This window comes from Tachyglossus aculeatus, chromosome 15, assembly GCF_015852505.1.
Source record: "Tachyglossus aculeatus isolate mTacAcu1 chromosome 15, mTacAcu1.pri, whole genome shotgun sequence".
Classification (NCBI taxonomy): domain Eukaryota; kingdom Metazoa; phylum Chordata; class Mammalia; order Monotremata; family Tachyglossidae; genus Tachyglossus; species Tachyglossus aculeatus.
The window spans coordinates 7,323,870-7,346,460 of NC_052080.1; the positions used below are offsets into that span (position 1 = coordinate 7,323,870).

The 22,591-nt window shown below is 42.1% G+C and overlaps 1 protein-coding gene across 5 annotated transcripts in view; it reads right to left on the bottom strand.

Annotated features, from left to right (window-relative positions):
- Positions 1-22,081, bottom strand: part of GLRA2 (glycine receptor alpha 2) — a 79,237-nt gene extending 57,156 nt beyond the window's left edge. For 4 of the 5 annotated variants that reach the window (XM_038757473.1, XM_038757472.1, XM_038757471.1 and 1 more), the window contains exons 1-2: positions 21,562-22,081; positions 19,426-19,559 (exon numbers count right to left, since the gene is read on the bottom strand). In XM_038757473.1, the coding sequence (XP_038613401.1) occupies positions 19,426-19,559; positions 21,562-21,629 (202 nt within the window). In that variant the 5' untranslated portion in view covers positions 21,630-22,081. Of the gene's footprint in view, positions 1-19,425; positions 19,560-21,561 lie in introns of those variants that run through there. The other variant, XM_038757475.1, reaches the window with a different exon arrangement.
- Between the last annotated feature and the right edge of the window lie 510 nt (positions 22,082-22,591).

The window sequence follows — 22,591 nt, forward strand, 5'->3', positions numbered from 1 at the left end:
GAAGCCTTACCCATGGTCATACAGAAAGCCAGTGGCAGAACTAGGATCAGAACCCAGGCTTCCTGACTCCCAGAACTATGATTTTCCCACTGGGCTACACTATCTCTCATCTAGCAAGTTCTGAAGTCACTCCTCAAGATAGTGACCACAGAAGAAATGCCACAGGCCTTCAAAGGTACCACCACAGTCACAGCCTTGAAGAAGAAAGATCAGCCGGCTGACTGTGGACACTACTGGTTACCCAAACCCTGTCCTCCCCTTGACTTTCTCCCATCTCCGAAGACAGCACCGTCATCATTCCCGTCTCACAAGCCCGTAACCTCGGTGTTATCTTTGACTCCTATCTCGCATTCAACCCATTTATTCAATCTATCACTAAATCTTGTCAGTTCCACTTTCACAACATTGTTAATGTCCTCCTTTTATTCTCCATCCCAACTGCTACCATGTTAATCCAAACTATATCAGACTCCTTGCTGACCTCCCTGCCTCCTGTCTCTGCCCCTTCACTCTGCTGCCCGGATCATCTTTCTACAAAAACGTTCAGTCCACGTTTCTCCACTCCTCAAGAAGCTCCAGTGGTTGCCCATTCACATCTACATCAAACAGAAATTCCTTACCTTCAGCTTTAAATCACTCAATCACCTCGGCCCCTCCTACCCCGCTTCTTCACTCTCCTATTACAACCTTACCTGCATACTTTGCTCCTCTAATGCCAAACTACCCACTCTACCTCAACCAGTGTGGCTTAGTGGAATGAGCACGGGCTTGGGAGACAGAAAATGAGGGCTCTAAACCCGGCTCCGCCACTTGTCTGCTGTGTGACCCTGGCAAGCTACTTAACTTCTCTGTGCCTCAGTTACCTCATCGGTAAAATGGGGATTAAGACTGTGAGCCCCACATGGGATATCCTGATTACCTTGTATCTACCACAGCACTGAGAACAGTGCTTGCACATAGTAAGCTCTTAATAAATACCATTATTATTATTATTATTATTATTATTATTAATCATTTCTATCTCACTGCTAACTACCTGTCCTTGTCCTGCCTTTGGCTTGGATTTTCCTCCCTCTTCATATCTGACAGACAGTAGGTCTCCCCACCTTCAAAGCCTTACTGAAGGCACATCTCCTCCAAGAGGCCTTCCCTGACTAAGCTCTCATTTCCTTTTCTCCCACTTCCCTCTGTGTCACCCTGATTTGCTCCCTTTATTTACCCCCCCATCCCCACAGCACTTGTGTACATATTCATTATGCTTTATTTATATCAATGTCTGTCTCCCCCTATATACTGTAAACTTGTGGCTAAGGAATATGTCTGCTACATGTGCCTGTACTCTCCCAAAGGACGAGTATAATGCTCTTCACACAGTAAGCGCTCAATAAATGATTGATTGATTTATTAATCTCTCTGGTCTCTATTGCCGGGATGATTTTAGCCAGGATTCTTCTGGACACACTATTTGGGTAAATAGCGAAACATGTCCTCCTGCAATCATCATACAGTTTCAAATCAAAGTGTAACAATCACACCAGGCCTCCATTTAGGGGAAAGGTGTATTTAAAACAGAACAGCACACACATATCCTTTAGTTTCAAAACATCCAAAAAGATTTGGTTACAAACTGATAAAAATGCCCTGGAAGGAGTGTGGCCTAATGGAAAGAGCACAGGCCTTAGAGTCAGAGGACCTGAATTTTAATCCCAACTCTGCCATTTGCCTTCCAAGTGATCTTGGGCAAGTCACTTAACTTTTCTAGGCCTCAGTTTCCTCATTTGTAAAATGGGGATTAAATGCCCCCTCCTTCTTGGACTGTGAACCCCTTGTGGGACAGGAGCTGTGTCCAACTGGTGATCTTGTATCTACCCCAGTAGATAGAACAGTGCTTGGTACAAAATGAGGGCTCAACAAACACTACATAGTAGGTATTATTATTTATTCCATGGGATTTTCTACAGAATATTTGAAATAACTCAGCGGGGCTAGCAGGACCACTACAATGCTTTTGTGGAAGACTTTTTTTATGGAAAGAGAATATTAGCTATGAGGCTTTGATTTTCCCAGAAATACATATACGTACGTATAAATGTATATACATTTATATGTATAAATAAATAAATAAATAAAAGAATGAGTTGATCAATGAACTTGCCTTTTGATTATATAAAAAAGAAAAATATAGAGATTGCGAGGAGGAAAAAGAAAATTCACCTACACAAAAACACAGAAAAACAAATTGAGATGTTCTTAGAGACACACACACGCACACGAATGCAGGCCTGCAGACAAGAAGACAAGCCTGAAAATGTGCATTTAAAGGTCAGCCCCTTGGCATCCTCTACAATGACGATCTAGGAGGGAAGAGGGAAGATAATTACACATGGCTTTACAGAGTTGGTGAGCACAGGATTCAGCATTTAAGTGGGGAAGAGGGGAACTGGGAGGGGTTTTTACAAAATGCTACCTGGGCTAAGACCTCACAATAATGAAAACAGGTTTCAGAAAAATGAACTGGTGCCCCTGGGTGAGAAATCACATAGATCAAAGCATCCTAGCATCATTTGCTGGGAGCCAGTCTGTGTTGGCAAGTTAATTCCTGAAGTCAATTAATGGCAAAGTCACAATAATTGATCAGTCTGAGTTCTCAATCCCATCCTGTCTGCACATCATGAATGGCGAGTACTTTGAGGGACTCTTATCTGCTGGCCAACACTCAAGGATAGCAATTACAATTGTGGTATTTGTTATGTGCTTACATTATTATTATTATTATTATGTGAATGTGTTTTTGTTATGGTTATTATTATGGCATTTGTCAAGTGCTTACCATGTGTCAAGCACTGTTCTAAGGGCCGGGATAGATCCAAATTAATCAGGTCAGACCCAATCCCTGTCCCTCCTCATGGGGCTCACAGTCTAATTAGAATAAAGTTGCACAATGTGCCAAGCACCATATTAAGTGCTGAGACAGATGCAAAATCGTCTCAGACAGTTACTGTTCCACATGGGGCTCACAGTCTAAGGGGGAGGCAGAACAGGTACTGAATCCCCATTCTACTGATGAGGAAACCAAGGCCCAGAGATGTTAAGTGTCTTGACCAAGGTCACACAGGAGGCAAGTGGAAAAGCTGAGAGTAGAACCCAGGTCCTCTGACGCCCAGGCCTGTGACTTGTGGACTGTCAACTGGTCATATTGACCACAAACTACCTCGACTTTTCTGCCACCACCCTCTCACTCCTGCTGTTCCCATGAACTGGAATCTCCTCCTTCCCCAGATCCACCTGACAACAACTCACCCCATCTTCCCAAACACTCCTGGAACCCCACCTCCTTCAGGAAGTCTTTCCCAAGTAATTCACAACATCCTTGTTTCAGAAACCTAACAGCCCCCCTTAGTATTTATATACTTTTTTCTCAGACTCATTTTATATATATATATATATATATATAAATATAATGCCCAAACACTCACACAGACCCATATGTAATGATAATACTAATGTGAAACTAAACTTGCATTCTCAAAATCCCAGAGTCTCTGAAAATACTCTGTTGCATTACACTGTCCCTAAGCACAGGGTACAGGGCTCTGCACAAAGTAAGCACTCGATAAATACCACTAATTGACTGAAAGGGGCCAGAACGCTGTGTAGACAATGTGGAGAAAGAAATTCATACTGCTGGGGCAAGGCTGAGTCCTTGGGCACCTTAGCTGAACCAGGTTTTGCTAAGTCTGGCAAACTGCAGTTCTCTTCCCTGGAGGAATGGAAGACTTATTGCAGTATCCTTGAGTAGCTTATACCCTGGAGAAATCCATCTAGAAAAACGTCAGTGATGACATTTACCATTTCTACCGGATTTATGAACTGAATACGGTACTTTTAGGCTCACAGGACTGAGTTTTCATATGCTAGCCACGCAAGTGCTTAGTCCAGTGCTTTGCACAGAGTAAACACTCAGTAAATACCATTCAAAAAACAAAATAAAACTAGGAGGCCCAAAATCACAGTTTTGGCCTATTGGGTGGAATGGTTGTATTAAGTGTTTTCAATTGGCTCCTCTTTTGAGAAGAATTTACTGAAGGAAGATTTTCTATTAAATGCAATTAGAAACAAAAAAAATTACAGGCCCAATACTCTTCCAAGGATTCAATCTTTGATTACCAAAAAATAAAACTTTAGCATCTCTTTCTTCACATACTGCTAATTTCATGTTTCATTACGAGAAGAAATCGAAGCCATTTTTGTGACCAGAAGCCACTTCGTTTCAAAACAGTAGGCTGCTCCTCTGCTCTTCCCTTTACCCCAGGATTCTGTGTTCATCATTTCACAACACAGAGCACTGCTGTCTTAGTCTGACCCCTGACATCAACCCAGTGCTAAGTGCTTAGTCCAGTGCTCTGCACACAGTAAGTGCTCAATAAATATGACTGAATGAATGAACCCCCTCATCTCGACCAGAGAAGACCCTGTGTGGCCTAGGAGAAAGAGCCTTAGTACAGTGCTCTGCACATAGTAAGCGTTCAATAAATATGATTGATGATGATGGGCCTAGGAGTCAGAGAAATGGGATTCTAATTCCGGCTCTGCCACTTGCCTGCTGTGTGACCTTGGCCAAGGCACCTAACTTCTCTGAGCCTCAGTTTCCTCACCTGTAAGCCTGGGGTTAAATGCCTTTCTCTCTCCTCATTAGACTGAGGGACGGGGACGTTGTCTGACTGTCTCTACCCTGGCTTTTACAGATGGAGAAATAAGGCCCAGAGAGGCTACGTGGTGTCGCTAAAGAGAAGGACGGAGTTAGCGGCCCTAGAGTTCCCGGTCGCCTCTCCCAGCGGACTGGGGATCATCTCAATGGTGTCAAAGGACCATGCTCCGTCGCTACTCACGCTTCCCTCTTCATCTTCTGCTCCCCAGATCTCCCCAGAGACTGCACCGACCTTCCCCCATCCCTCTGAGCTTCAGAGCCGCTGGCGGCTTCTTTGCCATGGACATCCCCATAGCCGGGGTTGCCACGGGCCCTGGGATGGTGGCCGCACACAGAACACACTGCTGCCTCCAACAATCCATGGTTTGCAAACGGCTGGGCAATGCTCTCCCACAGAGAAGAGACTAGGGGCCGATGTGATTCTCCTCTATCTCCCCCAGCGCTCAATACGGTGCTTGGCATACGATCGGCGCTGAACAAATACCACAATTTTTATTATTGCCTAAGGTTTTCTATAGGACTTGGATCACAGCAGGGACCTATTCCCCTGGCGCTGGAGGATTTCTAATTACATTCTGAAGGTGAATCACAGCTCTCGCTTCAGGCTTCACACTGTAAGAGAGGAAATTCTGGCAGCCCCTTCCCCTGCCACTGCCGACTATATGGAAATTAAATGTTTTTTCTCCCCAAAGCACCGTATAGTACCCCCAGATTATTCCAGGCCCAATTACATGTTTATATATAAACATGTAATTTTAGACTGTGAGCCCACTGTTGGGTAGGGACTGTCTCTATATGTTGCCAATCTTCCCAAGCACCTAGCACAGTGCTCTGCACACAGTAAGCGCTCAATAAATACGATTGATTGATTGATTATATGGGGGCCAGTATAGCCGAGTGGAGAGAGCACAGAATTGGGAGTCAGGAGACTCAGTTTGTTTCCAGAGCCAGCTCTGCCACTGACACACTGTATGACTTTGGAAAAGTGACTTAACTTCTCTGGGCCTGTTTCCCTCATCTGTAAAACGGGGAGATGATCCCTGCTCTCCCACCATCTTAGATGGCCAACTGAGATGATCCGTTTCGATTATCCAGGGTTCAGGACATAATTAGTGCATAGTACATGGATTAGAATATATGAGTCATATAAGTTGTGAAAAACAAATGCCAGAAAACAAATTGGGGAGGACTTCAAGGAAATAGAACCAAAAGAGATCTGAGTGTCCTAGTGGACCATAAACTGAAAAAGAATCTAGTGGAGTTGCTAAAAAGGCCAGTCTGTGTTCTGAAAAGTATCCTTCAATTGGTATGGGGCAGATTCATTTCATGCCCCTTTTTTTTTTTGATTAAGGGCAGTGTGGTATAGTGGATAGAGCATGGGCCTGGAGTTAGGAGGACATGGGTTCTAATCCCGACTCTGCCACTTGTCTGCTGTGTGACCTTGGGCAAGACACTTGACTTCTCTGTGCCTGAGGTACTTGATCTGTAAAATGGGGATTAAGACTCCTACTGAGTGTTCACCTCCTCCAGGAGGCCTTCCCAGACTGAGCCCCCTTTTTCTTCTCCTCCTCCCTACCCTCCGCCCTACCTCCTTCCCTTCCCCACAGCACCTGTATATATGTTTCTACGGATTTATTACTCTATTTATTTTACATGTACATATTTACTATTCTATTTATTTTGTTAATGATGTGCATCTAGCTTTATTTCTATTTATTGTGATGACTTGACACCTGCCCACATGTTTTGTTTTGTTGTCTGTCTCCCCCTTCTAGACTGTGAGCCCGTTGTTGGGTAGGGAGCGTCTCCATATGTTGCCAACTTAGTACAGTGCACATTTGCAAACATCTGGTTGGATCTGTAAGTGGACCTGTGATTACACCTTTAACATGAGGGCTTGCAAAGGGAAAGACAGCATGTGGGTTTGCATGGGGAAAGACAACATTTTGCCTCTGCAGTGCTCTCACTGAGATACATTTGTGACAAAGCCTCATATTAAAACATGTCTTCCAACTCTGTTATACTGTATTCTCCCACTCAATCAATCAATCGCACCCCAAGCACTTAGGACAGTACTCTGCACACAGTAAGTGTTAAATAAATATGGTTGACTGATTGATTCCAAGGCTTTCCTACAAGCTAGTAAACTTTGTGTTCCCAGGGAATAGGGAGCTTGATGCTATTTTGCTACCCACATCTACTAGGGTGTTTATTCATTCATTCAATCGTATTTATTGAGCGCTTACTGTGTGCAGAGCACTGTCCTAAGCGCTTAGGAAGTACAAGTCGGCAACATATAGATAGGGTTCCTACCCAACAACGGGCTCACAGTCTAGAAGGGGGAGACAGACAACAAAACAAAACATGTAGACAGGTGTCAAAATAGTCAGAACAAATAAAATTAAATCAATCAATCAATCAATCATTTGTATTTATTGAGCACTTACTGTGTGCAGAGCACTGTACTAAGCGCTTGGGAAGTACAAGTTGGCAACATATAGAGACAGTCCCTACCCAACAGTGCGCTCACAGTCTTAAAGGGGGAGACAGAGAACAAAACCAAACATACTAACAAAATAAAATAAATAGAATAGATATGCACAAGTAAAATAAATAAATAGAGTAAATAAATAAATAAAATAAATAAATAAATTAAAGCTATATGCACATCATTAACAAAATAAAAAGAATAGTAAATATGTACTAAACGTTTTCCAATGGCTGTTAACTGTCCAAATATTTCCTAACATAGCATTGTGATGACCCAGCCAAGAGGAAAAAGTCTCAATTGTATTTTCGACACAGTCTTATAGATGTCTCAAATATCTGATGCAGAAAGAAATATTTGATACCACCAGCATCTGAATCTTCCTTTCATTCATTCGTTCATTCATTCAATCATATTTATTGAGCGCTTACTGTGTGCAGAGCACTGTACTAAGCACTTGGGAAGTACAAGTTGGCAACATATAGAGACGGTCCCTACCCAACAGTGGGCTCACAGTCTAGAAGGGGGAGACAGAGAACAAAACAAAACATATTAACAAAATAAAATAACTAGAATAAATATGTACAAATAAAATAAATAAATAAATAGAGTAATAAATAAAGCAGGGCATTGGAGAATTTCATTGTTTGGAGAAAGTCTTGTAGACTTGTAGATAACTTGTAGATAACCTCTACCTAGTCAATGAGTAACAAATATCCTATGAATTGTACATACCAGTGTAAAAAAACAAACAAGCAGCTTATATTCTTTCAGGTCTGGTTTCTCTTGTCTCAGCTGGTGAGGGTGTCATTCAAAGGCATTTGCATCTGGCCCTTAGACCAGAATGGGAAGATGGGGACCAAGACAGATCGGGCCTGGCTACACATAGGCAGGGGGACACTTTGGGAAAATTGTGCCCAGGCCCCAAATCAAGAGCCCCACACCCTGTTCTCAGCAAGCTTGTAGTGGTTGTATCCCTGATGACTGCCAATGGTGAGTTAGGGGCTGGGATGGGGTCATGACTTTCAAATGCAGGTTAAGTGTGTACTGCAGTTAAAAATGGTTATTTTTAAGGCGGTAACTGCAGCAAGCATGATGTGCAAATCATTGAGAGACTAAATACGAAGAAGGGAACAACCTGCCTGGGACGTTACTTCTAAGCACAGGGCTTTAAAGGTTACTGGAAGACTGCGGCTTCTGCGAGACAGTTCTTGCCTTCCAAATGGAATTGAAGCAAGGAAGGACCTAGGTCCTAATGTCGGCTCCACCACTCGTCTGCTCTGTGGTCTTGGACAAGTCACTTAACTTCTCTGTGCCTCAGTTCCTTCATTTGTAAAATGGGGATTAAGGCGGTGAGCCCTCTGTGGGACTGGGACTGTGTCCAACCGGATTAGCTTGTATCTACCCCAACTTTTAGTACAGTGACTGGCACATAGTAAGGACTTACAAATACCACAGGGAAAAAAAAAACCCACCACACAACCAGTATCAATATCTTCAAGAACAACAGGGGTCACACATCATTCCGAAAACAGCCGCATCATCTCTGAACAAAGATCTCATGGCTGGTATGCCAATGTACGTACACATACATGATTCTCTGAATTTGAATTGCCTAAAGAAAGAGTGCAATAGCTCCCAAAGTTAAAGATCAGGATTTAAATCTATATCCATGAATAAGCATTAAAGAAATCCAATGGCTATTCTAAGAAGTTACCATCAGATCAATGCCTCCACTACAGCAGTCAATCCTTTGGCATTCATTCAAAAACATTTGCTCCCACCAGATTCACTATGTGGTTTGTAGAGTGCCAGGAGACCAACCGACTGTGGCAATATTCCGACATGCTGACTTAATTCCCTTATGAAATCAGATTCTTAATGCTGACAATATATCAAAATGAAAATCTCCATGTTTCCAGAGTGAAAAGGTCTTCCTTCTACTATCCGGGCTTCACCGAGGCTGTTATTTGGCTAACTTTCCATACAAGAAATAGGTTTTCAGATGTATGGATCGGATTCAGGAAATACTATAATTTTCTCCTATATACCAGTGACAGCCCATTATTTTACGGAAATTCTGCCTTGGTTGTTAAAGGTGAATGTGAAATGCATCATTCTTAAAATGAAAACGTTGGTCTAGAGCAAAATAATACTGCTGAGGCACTTGGCCACCGATAACCAATGGGCCACTCCAGGTACTTGTCTACCAAGTCGGTTATATCGTACTCTCCCAGATGCTTAGTACAGTGCACTGCACATCGTAAGTGCTCATTGAACACCAGTGTCTAATTGGCCGGCTGACTGAATATGCAGCCGACCCAACCAGGTTCCCAGAAAGACCTTGCAAAAGTAGAGTTCACCAGCCATGACCCGGCAGGGAGAGGAATGGCTGCTTAGTCAGTCCCCTGCACAGACTTTTCCTTGAGATATGGCCCACTGAAAGAATCCCCCACCATCATCACTACCTCCAAGAAAAACAAGAGAGAGCAGACTGTGGAAACCATCACGCTATCGCACTGATCCTTACTGCTGGTAAGATCCTAATTAGAGTCTTCCTAGAGCTATAATAATAATGACTTTGGTATTTGTTTAAGTGCTTTCTCTGTGCCAATAACTGTACTAAGAGCTGGGGCAGAGACAGGAAAATCAGGTCAGACAGTTCCTGTCCCACGAGGGGCTCACAGTCTAAGAAGGAGGGAGAACAGGTATTGAATCTCCTTTGGATAGATGAGGAAACAGGGGCACAGAGAATGTACTTGTCTTACATAGCACCTTGGAGGCGGGGATCATGTCAACCAACTCTATTGCACTGTACTTTCCCAAGCACTTAGTAAAATGCATTGTACACAGCAAACGCTCAATAAATGCCACTGATTGATTGATTAGATGCAAAGCACTGTTCCAAGCACTTGAGAAACACAAAACAAAGAAGGGACACTTCCCCTGCCCAAGGAGAGCTTATACTCTACAGGGCAAGCGGGAAAAAAAAAAAAACTTTAAAAAGAGAGTAATTAAAATAAGCAATTGAACATAAAACGGGCACTATAGAGAAATCTGGGCTCCTAGCTCATCACTTTGGCTACAAAAACACACCAAAAAAGAGGGTCAGTAAAAATGACTTAGGATCAAGATTCTCCAGGAGCTTCAGGCGACCCAACCTCCACGAAGGAGGTCATTAGGTAGGCTGGCTTGAGAGCCCTTAATAAAGGTCTTGCTACTATTACACTATCATCTGATATACTCTAGTCTCTAAAAATGCACAGGTTTAGGTAGGCTTGGAATTGATGCACCTGACAAAAAAACTGTCTTCCCAGAGGCCCAAACTATCAACTGTTCTCTCCAAAGGGGAATTCAAAATCTGCATCTGGCAAGAGTGTGGATATCCTGAATCTAACCAAGAGTCTGAGGAATACTTCCCAGAGCCCAAATCTCTTGCCAAGATCACAATGCCCCCAGCTTCTGGCAAAATCCAACTTCAGAACCGTCAGTTAAATGCACTGAAAGATCCTGAGGAAAGGACGAAGGCTGAGCTCCCTAAGGTACCCAGAATCAAAACCTCGGGGCTTTTGAGAGATCAAAATCCAGACACTGAACTGCTTCCAGAAGCAAAATAGGAAGGAGTTGTGCTTGTTCTGGGTATCCATTTCTAGGACCATTAAAATGTCATCATTTACAGAAGAAAAGTGCCAGGGTTTAAAAAAAAAGTTGTAAAATAAGAAATCAACTTGACATATTTGTGTGGTGACCCCTGTAGCTGCAACACCTGGATGGGAAAATGCATTCAGAATTGGAGTTATTTTGTCTTCGGTTCATTTAATTACGGTCCCTTCCTGGGCAATTGTTGCTGAGTACAGTGACACCAACTTGGCTTAAATCAAATGAGCATACAGCAAAATCACAAGAATAGAATCTGAATGGAAAAGGCCTTCCCTGAGTGAACTGACAGGTATTCCTGCCATTCATGTACAGCTACTGGGCACACCTTAATGGGAGTCAGTAACTTATTCAATAAGCAGGAAGAACTTGCACACCCAGAGGGACACCGTCATTCCTGTAGGAATATTCTCAGAGGCCTGAGATCCAGGCTGGAATGAGGAATTTCTAGGCCATTGTAATTTTGCTAGCAACTTCCCATCCCTGCTGGTTGCTGGGAAATCCGCCAGAACAGCTGCTCCTTCCTCCCTCTCTCCCACTGTCCCTATTAGGGGCGGTGAGATTATGGCTGTCTCACTCCTGGTTATCTACCCATACAAAGTCACTCTTGCCCCCTCATCTCAGCCCAGCCTGAGATTCTTGAAAATGTACTGCTCGGTATATTGTTGGAGAATCTCCCCCATTAGACGAGGTAGAAGCAGGGTGGCCTAGGGAACAGAACACAAGCTTAGGAATCAGAGGACCTGAGTTTAAAACCCATCCCCACCACTTGTCTGCTGGGTGATCTCGGGAAAATCACTTCTCTGGGCCCCAGTTTCCTCATCTGTAAAGTGGGGATTATAGACCTGTTCTCCCTCCTACTTACACTAAGCCCCAAACTGGGAAGGAACCAAATTAACCTGTATCTACCTCAGTGCTTAATACAGTAATCGGCACATAGTAAATCCTTAACAGAAACCACAATTATTAATACTACTATTACTATTTTAATTAAGTGCTGTTCCTTTGGGCAGAAACTGGTCCCACACAACTTGAATTTTCCAGGTTGTTTTTTGTTTGTTTGTTTTTGTTTTATCCTGCTCATCCTACCTTTCCCGTCTCTTTTCCTGTGGTGGATCTGGTTAGTTCCCAATTTGTGTGTTGAATATCCCAAATGAGCAAATGATTACTAAGTGGCTGCTCCAAAAAATGCCATTATCACTACTACTCAGAAAAAAATGTAACCCTATTGGAAACACCAGTCTTTGGAAACTATTGATTTACCAGGATGATTAAATTTCTTTCTTCTAAAAGTCTATATAAGCCTCCCTTTAAAAATGACATATTTTTGGCTCACTTTAAAATGGCTCCTCTGACTCACGCTCAGCTCTCCATCCAGACACTGTCTTGTCTTTGGCCCATCAAAGGAGCCCCGCGTTTACAGTGTGTAACTAAGCTCTGTATGACTTCGACCGAAGTTTGTTTCCGTTTATCCCTTGCCTGAAGTTCAAGGTGAATTCTCAGTGAGACTGGGGCTTGTTCGGGAAGCCCAGATTCCTGCTGACTAGGAACTGAGGTCTTAAAAGGCATAATCCCTATCACCCGCTAGCAGCTTCAGGCTAATTTTGTCCAGAGACAACCTGGTCTCTGTTAAATTCCCATTAAAACGTGGAGGGTCTGCATAGGAAATAACAACTCCACAGATATGAAATTTCAACCTGGTCTCCTCGCCCAACTGCCCGGGCCTGAGAGTCGGAGGGCCTGGGTTCTCATCCCAGCTCTGCCCCTGGCCTGCTGCATGGCTTTGCTCTACCTCAGTTTCCTCATTTGTAACACTGGAATTCATTAACTGTTCTCCTTTCTACTTAGACTGTGATACCCATGTTGGTCAGACACTGTTTCTGACCTGCATATACTGTAGCTACCCAAGAGCTTAATGTAATGCCTGGCACAAAGTAAGTGTTAGAGTATTATCATTATTTAGACATCCCAGTGCCTTTTGGGTATGTTGACTTGCAGTGGCCCGGGACTCTGGAGGTACCACAACTCTCTCTTAATAGCAGCATCCCTCAAGAAGTACCCTCCTGGGTGGGTAAACACTCCTTCTCCAGGCCACATCTGAAGGCATCCTTACTTAGCAATAGCCAACAGAGATAGCAGTCTCACACGGGGTCGATCCTTAAGCCCAAATCTGCAAATACCTTCCAGACTCTTCACTCTGCAGCGGTCTATGAGGAAATGCTTGATTTGCTCTTCTGTGGCATTTGAGATGAAATGCGATAAATACCATGTGCATAACGCCCGGCAGAGGAATGATCTTATCTCGTGTGCACTGTGGGCACCAGAACTTAGAGGTGGCAGAGACCTGTGGGCATTCTTTATTCCAGTGGCGGAAAGGAGGACTCGGGTATAATGTGTTACCCACACCGAGATAGAAATTAGCATGTTAAGTCAACCCAGGAGCTAATTATTTTCTGAAGAACTGTTCACTGAAACAGATTTGAGCTTTGTTTCAGTGAGAGGAAAACAGAGCTACTGCAGTATGCCCTGGGGTGGATATTTTGTGTAGTTTCCAGTCAACTGAGTTTCTTGTTTTCAAAATACAATCACTTTGACTAAGGTGTGTTCCTAAGTTACCTAAGAATAGACTGGACCGGATACTCAAGGTTGAAAAATGGTTTCTGGTCTGCCTTGCCTCTACTCAAAACTACCTTTAGCATGATTTTCTGGTCAACTCTAGAGAAGCAGCAAAGCCTAGTGGTAAGAGCACAGGTCTGAGAATGATAGCGCCTGAGTCGACTCTGCCACTTGACAGCTGTGTGATTTTGGGAAAGCCGCTTAACTTCTCTGTACCTCAGTTTCCTCATCTGTAAAATGGGGATTAAATCCTACTCACTCCTACTTGACAGTGTGAGCCTTATGTGCACAGGGACTGTACCCAACGTGACAATTTTGTATTTACCACAGCACTTAGTACATTGCTTGGCACGTAGTGAGTGCTTAAAAAGTACTCTAATTATTAAGTCAAATAGAGCAGGGACTCACCTCGTTTTCTTCCCCTTAACCTATGTGGAGACTGATTAGAATAAATCAAGCCCAGGTCGTAGCCCAGTGCTTTGGCACGTAGTAAGCTCTTAATAAATACCTTAATTAGGGTATTACATTGCATGTAAGCTCTCCTAAGATCTATGGAAATGACCCTAATGGAGCTTGTGGACTGAGTTAATTTTTTCACAAGCATGTCAGAATCATTGTTAATTTCTAGCGCACACCTTTGCATTTCTCTTTTTTATCACTAATGAAACATCTTTCTGAGCACACCAGGGATGTGTGGCCTAGAAAGAGTATATCAAATTGGGGAAATGCAGTAAAATCTGATTCCAATAGAAGAATATTATTTTTAAAACATTTTTTTCTTATTTATTCATGTTAAGTCAAGAAAATGGGAAAACCGGCTGATCTAATAATAACAATAATATTGATGGCATTTGTTATGTGCCAAGCACTTTTCTAAGCACTGGGGTAGAAACAAGGTAATCAGGATGTCCCTCATGGAGCTCACAGTCTTAATTTCCATTTTACAGGTGAGGTAATTGAGGCACAGAGAAGTTAAATAACTTGCCCAAAGTCACACAGCTGACAACCAGTAGAACTGGGATTAATAATAATAAATAATAATAATAATAATGGTATTTGTTAAGCGCTTACTATGTGCAAAGCACTGTTCTAAGCACAGGGGGGATACAAGGTGATCAGGTTGTCCCATGTGGGGCTCACGGTCTTAATCCCCATTTTACAGATGAGGGAACTGAGGCACAGAGAAGTTAAGTGACTTGCCCTAAGTCACATAGCTGACAATTGGTGGAGCTGGGATTAGAACCCAAGATCTCTGAGTCCCAAGCCCATGCTCTTTCCACTAAGCCATGCTGGTTCTCTTAAAGGAATCTTAGAAAGACCATTTTTCTCATCAAAAGGGCCCTCTGGCTTCTACCTCCCTTGGTCAAAGGATCATGGTTATCAAAATTATCTAAGTGCACTACCATTTCCTGAGCATTCTATTGAGTTTAGGGGAAAATCACAATAGAAATTAGTTGATGCAGACCCTGGTCTCAAGAGGCTCAGAGTCTAAAAAGGTAAGGAGATACAACCACATAAAGAAGTCCAACTCACAAAGCTATGGACAGAGTCCATAATGACACAGTAACAATGAGTAAGAAACCTCAGAAAATGGCTCAGTCACCAATCACTGCTGGGCCAGCTACCGGTTTACATCTTTAAGGTGTTCCAATTTTTCATAACGTTCTAAATCAATGGCTATAAATGTTGAGTACTCTCTATGCACTTACTGCTATATTCCAACCTGATCAATTGATCAGTGGTATTTGAAAACTTGCTCTGTACAGAGTGCTGTATTAAGTTTTTGGGAAAGTACAATACAACGGAGCTTGCTCTCAAGGAGCTTAAAATCTAGTGAGGGGAGACAGACATTAAAATCGATCAAGGCGAAACATCTTGTAGCTACGTCATTACATTAAGAGATGACAAAACAGTCTACATCCATTCTTCTCAATGCCAAGTAAACTGTAATATTACATCTGAATCATTGTTAAATCCCTCTACCTTATCATTATTGTTTTCAATTAAAACCATGTTAAAGCGTATGTACTGTGTTGGAGAGTGAGTAAATAAAAAGAACCTTACTGTCTTCAAACCTTCTCCCAAGTCAGGTCTTTCTATTTCCATGTGCTGAAAAACTGTTCATTCCTACACTGATGATCCTGCCACAAAACCACATCCACTTCCTCCTTTCTCTTTCATGTCTTCTCTTTCATGGGGCATTTGTATGCTGTTCTTTATTCTCTCCTTTTTCCTCAAGTCTCAACAAAATTCTTCAACTAAAATGCCATTCCTGCCACTATTAACTGAACTACCCTCCAAAATTTCCCCTCGATACCAGCGTTCTGACAACTTGAAAATACTGAATTCTAACAAACATCCCCTTCAGTCACCAGAAGCCTTGATGTTTTCTCTTGCCTCATTTCCCTCACCCATTCATTCTAGAGAATGTAAAATTCTTCCTGTCAACCTCTTTCCCCCATATCACTTTCTTGCATAGATTAAATTCTCACCCTAGTATTAGCAATGGTAATATTGGGTGTCATGCACTATACTCAGACCCCTGTTCATGCCCTCTCTCCTACTTCAAATCCAACAGACCATGGCTCTCCCCCGTTTCAAAACTCTTAAATCATATCTCCTCCAGGAAGCCTTCCCTGACTAATCTTTCATCTCATCATCTGTGGTATTTTTTTCCACATTTTCCCTACTCTGTCACCTACTGCACTTGAGTCCATACCCTCTAAACACTTAGGACTCTTCCCTACCTTCACATCACTTTTGAAATAATAACAATAATAATAATACTTTTTAAGTGCTTACTATGTGCCAAGCACTGTACTATGCAATGGGGTAGATATAAGTTAATAAGGTTGGACACAGCCCCTGTCTTACACAGGGCTCACAGTCCAATTAAGAGGGAGAACAGGTACTGAATCCCCATCTTACAGATGAGGTAACTGAGGCACAAAGAAGTGAAGTGACTTGTCCAAAGTCTCACAGCAGACTAGTAGTAGAGCTGGGTCTAGAACAAATTCTTATATTCTGTTGCTCCCCGGTACACACTACGAGAAGTAGCGTGGCTCAGTGGAAAGAGCATGGGCTTTGGAGTCAGAGATCATGGGTTCGAATCCTGGCTCCACCATGTCTGCTGTGTGCCCTTGGGCAAGTCACTTAACTTCTCGGAGCCTCAGTTACCTCATCTGTAAAATGGGGATGAAGACTGTGAGCCCCATGTGGGACAACCTGATCACCTTGTATTCCCCCCACCCCCAGCACTTAGAACAGTGCTTTGCACATAATAAGCGCTTAACAAATGCCATCACTTATTTTGATTTATTTACTTACCCCTTCCTAAGACTGCTTTGTCTTGTCTTCTGTATGGCCAGAGACCAGCTGCACAGTTCGGCAGCTGTGGGATATCTGGGGGGATCCTTTTTGCAAAGTCCTATATTGGGGCAGCATTACTGAGCTCCCAATGTACTTGCCTGTAGTGTACACAGCACCTTCCTACCGTGGATAAACTTTCATCAAGTTCCCAATGGGAACCGTGACCTTAACTTTTCCTAACAGGAATCTGCTATTTTTAGGTTTACTAAAAGAGAAGAGAGTCCTCAGTGAACTAGGGAGGTAGAGGGGAGAGAGAAAAATCCACTTGGGCTATTAATGTTTAAACTTAAAAGTATTTGATAGTCACCCCACTGCCCCTTTTTAAGCCATTAAGATCCTCTGAGCTCAGGAAATGCAAATGAAAAACAGTTCAAAATCCTAAGTGCCTGACAAACATCCCAAAGTAAAAAAAAAAAACACTGAGGTTGTCATTCTGCCTTTCCTTGTCTTGGGAGATCCGGTGTAATGAGGAAGGGAGTGTCTCTTTCTGTCTCTCTCTCGTCTCTCTTCTCCCTCTAGGCCAGTCAAGTCAGAATGAACAGGCAGGCATTTCCACCAAAAACGTGATAATAAGAATGATAATGATAATAACTGTGATATTTGCTAAGCACTTACTACGTGTCAAGGACTGCTCTAGGCGCTGGGGTAGATACAGGATAATCAGGATGGACACAGCCCCTCTTCCACATGGGGCTCACAGTCTAAATTGGAGAGAGGGGGAATTAATCCCGGTTTTACAGATGAGGAAACTGAGCAACAGAGGAATTAAGCGATTTGCCCAAGGGAAGACAGCAGACAAGTGGCAGAACCGGGATTCGGACTGACTCTCTCTGACTCGTGGACTCATGATTTTTCCACTAGGACACGTTGCTTTCATGATGGAGTCTCTTTGGTCCCCTGAGATAGTGAACTGTTCGGCTGATACGCATAAGGCCATGTTAAACTATTGAGGCATTCGGCTTTGACCACGGCAACAAGATCCATGGAGGACTAGTGTGGTGGCTTCCCTTCCTAAAACTAATAATAATAGGAAAGGAGGTGTCCCATCTTAACACACCCACCTTCCCTCTACAACCATAAGTTCCCCTCCAGTCACCCATAATGCCTCTCTCACCCTATATGAATCCTTCTTGAATTGCCTCTAACCCCTTTTGGTAGTCAATTCCACAAGTTTACCATGTGCTTAGTGAGTAAGTGTCTCCTTTTGTTTGTTTTGAACCTACCAGATTCAGTGGTGTACCCTCTTCTTGCAATAACCCTGTACACGGTCATTCCCATGCCTAATATGAATGCCAATGCAGGATTTGAAGTTCCTTTGTTTCACTGTCACCCAAGCTTCCAGTGTCTATTTTTCCCTCTTTAAAATGAATTTCCTTTCAAATCAATCAGGATAATTACAGAGTGCCCAAGCTACTTTTTTCCCTGCTTCCATTATGAAAAAAAAGTATTTGTAGATGGCCATATTTAGAGGTACAGCACTTAAAGAAACTCGATCCCAAACTTACTGTTGGCAGTAAAATTGCATTTGCAGACTTAAACAAAGCTAAGTAGTGATATTGCTAATGAGTGAAAGAGAAGCCTGCTAAACCAAAGACCACACCACACCAAGGATATTTGAAATACTGCTAGAAATGACTCTCCATACATCACATGAAATTCAGTTCTAAGTAACGGACCCCACTATAAAAAGTAAAGAACTTCTTCTAGAATTCATTAATCAATAAATAATAGCTTCATTTAACAAGTCAACCGTTGAATCTTTCTGAATAATTAGTTCTTAATTACAAGACTGATGACATTGATGAAGTCAGGATATAAAAGGATGCACTAGATGAATAAAATAATAAAAAGTGAATCATAAACACTGCAAACTCTATGTGTCATTCACGTCCTCACCCCTTTAAAAGTGAAATTTAAAAGACTAAAAGCCCTAGAGGGGGGTTGCATATCACTAAAATGGGAATTAGCAGACTGTGAAAAGTCAACTTAAAGCTCTCAACAAAGATATGAACATAATAATCTTATGATTACGGTGACTATTGAATTCCAGATAAGCAAATATATAGACTTTATACCAAGGAGAAAGAAAATGAACCAGGGCAACTATTTACAGCCTGGGGTTTTTGAAGGAGGAAGTGTGTAATGGTGGAAGAATGTAAAGGATGAATCTTTTTAATTTGAAGTTACCCAGCTTTTTTGTTTGTTTGTTCTTTACACTTAGATGGTTTGGTGGAGCCACTGAGCTTTCTCTAGAAGTTCTGAGAGCTAGTGCCCTCCTGGCATCTAAACATACCCCACAACTTGGTCCTTCTTAAATTCCCTTGCCTATATTACATGATACTGTAATGTTAACCAGTGCAATTCTTCATTGTCTGTAAATAGCCACTAGGGAAGTTTGCAAAACCTTCCGGAAACAAGAGTAAAGCTTGAAATATTTACCACTTGTTAGCTAACTGACTGGAATACTGTTTCCAGAAAGTAAGCACAGGAAGACCTAAGCAGGGCTGCTGATACGGGAAGTCCTGAAAAGCATGCATTCTTCAAGAACATCTCCGAGACATTTGTCACAGCATTAATAAAAACTTACCTTTAAAATTTGGTCTGATTCGGGCATCGTATCCTGAAGTCCGTCCCATTAATTTATCCAAAAAATCTGAGGGAGATAGGGTCTGCGAAGGAGATTTTCCAGACCTGGAATCATGGTCTTTACATAGAGCCGCCCTAAAGAAATGATTCGCTATCATTAGCAACTACTATTCTTCCAATACTCTAAAGTTCAATATACCAAATTGTATTTGTATCTTCAACCAGTTAGGGGAAATACATTGGCTAGGTTAACAAACATTCAACTAGGAGAGTGCCAGGCTTTTCAGATGCTTCTGAATTAGAATATGTTCTAAAGCCAATTTCAAGCAATGAGAGTCATCAATAAATATCAAACTATACTCCAAAAGCTCATTCCCTTCAAGTATTTTGACATTTGCTAAAAAAAAAAAAAGCCTATTACCCATCAGTAAAAACTGGTAAATTCCAAAAAAAAAAACAAAACCCAAAACCACAAAACCCCCAAAACAACAAAACGCCAGTTATCTTAGAATGACTAACATCCCAACAGCATTTCCAATGAACAAGCTTCTGAAAGGGGGATTTGGGGGGATTATAATGTCAGTCTAGAATCTGTCTACGTTGAACAAATCTAGTGCTCGTTTTATTCTGATCAATTGACAGTTACATCTTGACATTTAATCACAGGGTTTGGGATTGATGTTTTCATTTAAAAATTGGTTCATTAGCCATTCACTCGGGGTTTCTTGCTAACGATAACCTAGAAGTTTCATGTGAAGATTTTCAGATGTTCATCTTCTCACCAAGAATAAGAGTATGTGAAATGAACAGATCTGGTCTGCAGAGTGATCAATGCTGTCAAAAACAGAATTAACTCACCGAGTAGTCTTTTTTTACCCTGAAGCATTAAATGATACTTAAATTTTAATTTGAAATTTCATATTTTGTTTGAAATTAAAATTTCAGTGTGATATTTTTCAGAGAATCTTTTATTAAACATTTTAAGGGAGGGTCTAAAAGAATACCATACTCTTTTGCAATTGTCAAATGCATGTCAAGGTAGCATTATCAACTTTCGGTGGAGTATTCATCAATAAATACGATTAATATGCTGAAGCCAACCAGACCTCATGCAAAACCACATATCATTTTGAGTGATGAGTCTACTGAAGATGATGTGACATTCAAGACTATTTTTTTTTGCATGCAAAGCAGGAAATAGGACAATGTCCATATTGGGATTTCCCAACATACTAGCTATTGCCGTACTAACGTATTCAATTTCTCTGGGTTGTTTTCTGTCTTTGTGGCAGAAGGTTTAGAAAACTACTCTTTGAAGTGGAAGCTTTAGGACCCATTCCCCTAGGCTAAAGGGTGACTGTAGGGAGATAATTTCACTTTTCAGGTTCAACTTAATTTAACTACTTATGAGATATGTCATCCTTGTCAGTATTACACACATAATAATACGAGACTTGGAATTATCCCTCCCACAGCCATATGTATAAACACAATATTGTAATGGGGTGAACATTCATTTGGGCAATGGATCTTATGCTATTTCTGGAATGAGAAAATAAATCTAGATGAATATGAAGGAGTTATCTTTCCTCCTCTGAGATTTCAAGAAAATTCCTACCTAGAGCTCCCTGTGTGAGCTCGATGGAATATTATAATGACCTCAGGTTGGCTCAGAATCAGGGAGGTTTTCTGTTTTGGACATGAAAATACACCCATGCATAGCAAATGACTTTAATCGCTTCCACAGCTTGGACGAATATCACTCGGGCATCCTGCTAGACAACTTCCAAGGCAACTGGAATAATAAAACCACATTCTAAAATAGAAAATCTGAGCAGTATGCAACTCAGCAGACTACCTTAATATGACATTTGCTGTAAAAATGTGTGTGATGAAATTCAAAGAGTGTGACCACGCATTCTACAAACTTGCTTTTAATTTGATATCTTGCCAAAAATGAATCTGTTGAAATGAAAAATAAAAAATAAAAAAGAGAAAATCTATCAAGCTATCCTCCACGCGACCGAAATGAAATGGTCTTGGGCATAGCTAAACAGAACCCAAGGATGTGACATCTCTTCTATTCACAGTTCTTATGCCTTTTTGTAAATATCAGCATGAAAGTCGTTTCACCTACCTGAAGTGGTTTGTCTCTAAGAAAAATGCAAAAAAGGCTGTCAAAATGTTCACTAGCTGCCGGTTCATTCCTGTTTTCTGTGATGACTGTGGAAAATATCCCAGAAATGATTCCAGAGAGAAGCTATGAGAAAGTCCCCCTTATTGCCCAGATCCAAAATCTGGCAGTAATCTAGTTTCCTTGATAACCAGAGAGAGATTTGGATTTCTACAGATTGGGGGGAAAAAACAAAAAGTGCCAGTCCTGGGAATCATGGTCAGGTCAGATCAAAGCTCCCCACCAGAAGCCAACCCGAAAGAGACAAAGCATCAGAACTGCTGAGTCCCCCAGCTGCTCTGACTGAATAATAAAAATGCTGCTACCTTAAACGCATCATCATGCCAAGGGGGATGGTGACAGTGCCATGCTGAAAATCTGGCTGCTGAGGCTTTTCTTTTCTTTTCCTCTGGCTTGGAAAAGACTTCCCTAGAAAATGTGACAGCTCTGCTAGGAGTTGCTAAAGGTAGGGAGCAAAGGGTTGTGGATGCGGGTTGCGGGAGATCTCCACGCTCCTATGCAGGAACGAGAGCGATAGAAAGAGACAGAGACGTGATCTTCGCCAGCCTATAAATTTCAGCACTTGGATAACTCCAGGGGCTGGAGTGCGCATGTTTCCTTCTCCTGCCCGGTTGGGGGGAAAGCATTAAAAGGAGAAACGTGACTGGATTGTAGACGGCAGGGTATACAGTAAGTTCGTGCCCAGCCCGGGTGCGGGAATGGGAGTCGGGTGGCCGAGGGGAGGAGGAGAAGGAGGACTGTAGTTTAAAACTGGAAGGGAAGGCATTAAGGTCTAGGGAGAAAGAACAGGGGATCTAGGGAGAGTTGAAGGAGAGATCGAGAGAGAGAAGGATCTGGAAGGTTTGAAACTGTGTGTGTGTGTGGAGGGTGGGGGGGATTATGGGGTGGGGAGAGTCTTGTGAGCTGGAATTGCTATAGAAATCTCTCTGACTCTGTACACACACATAATATCTAGTCAATGGGGGCATGGGAA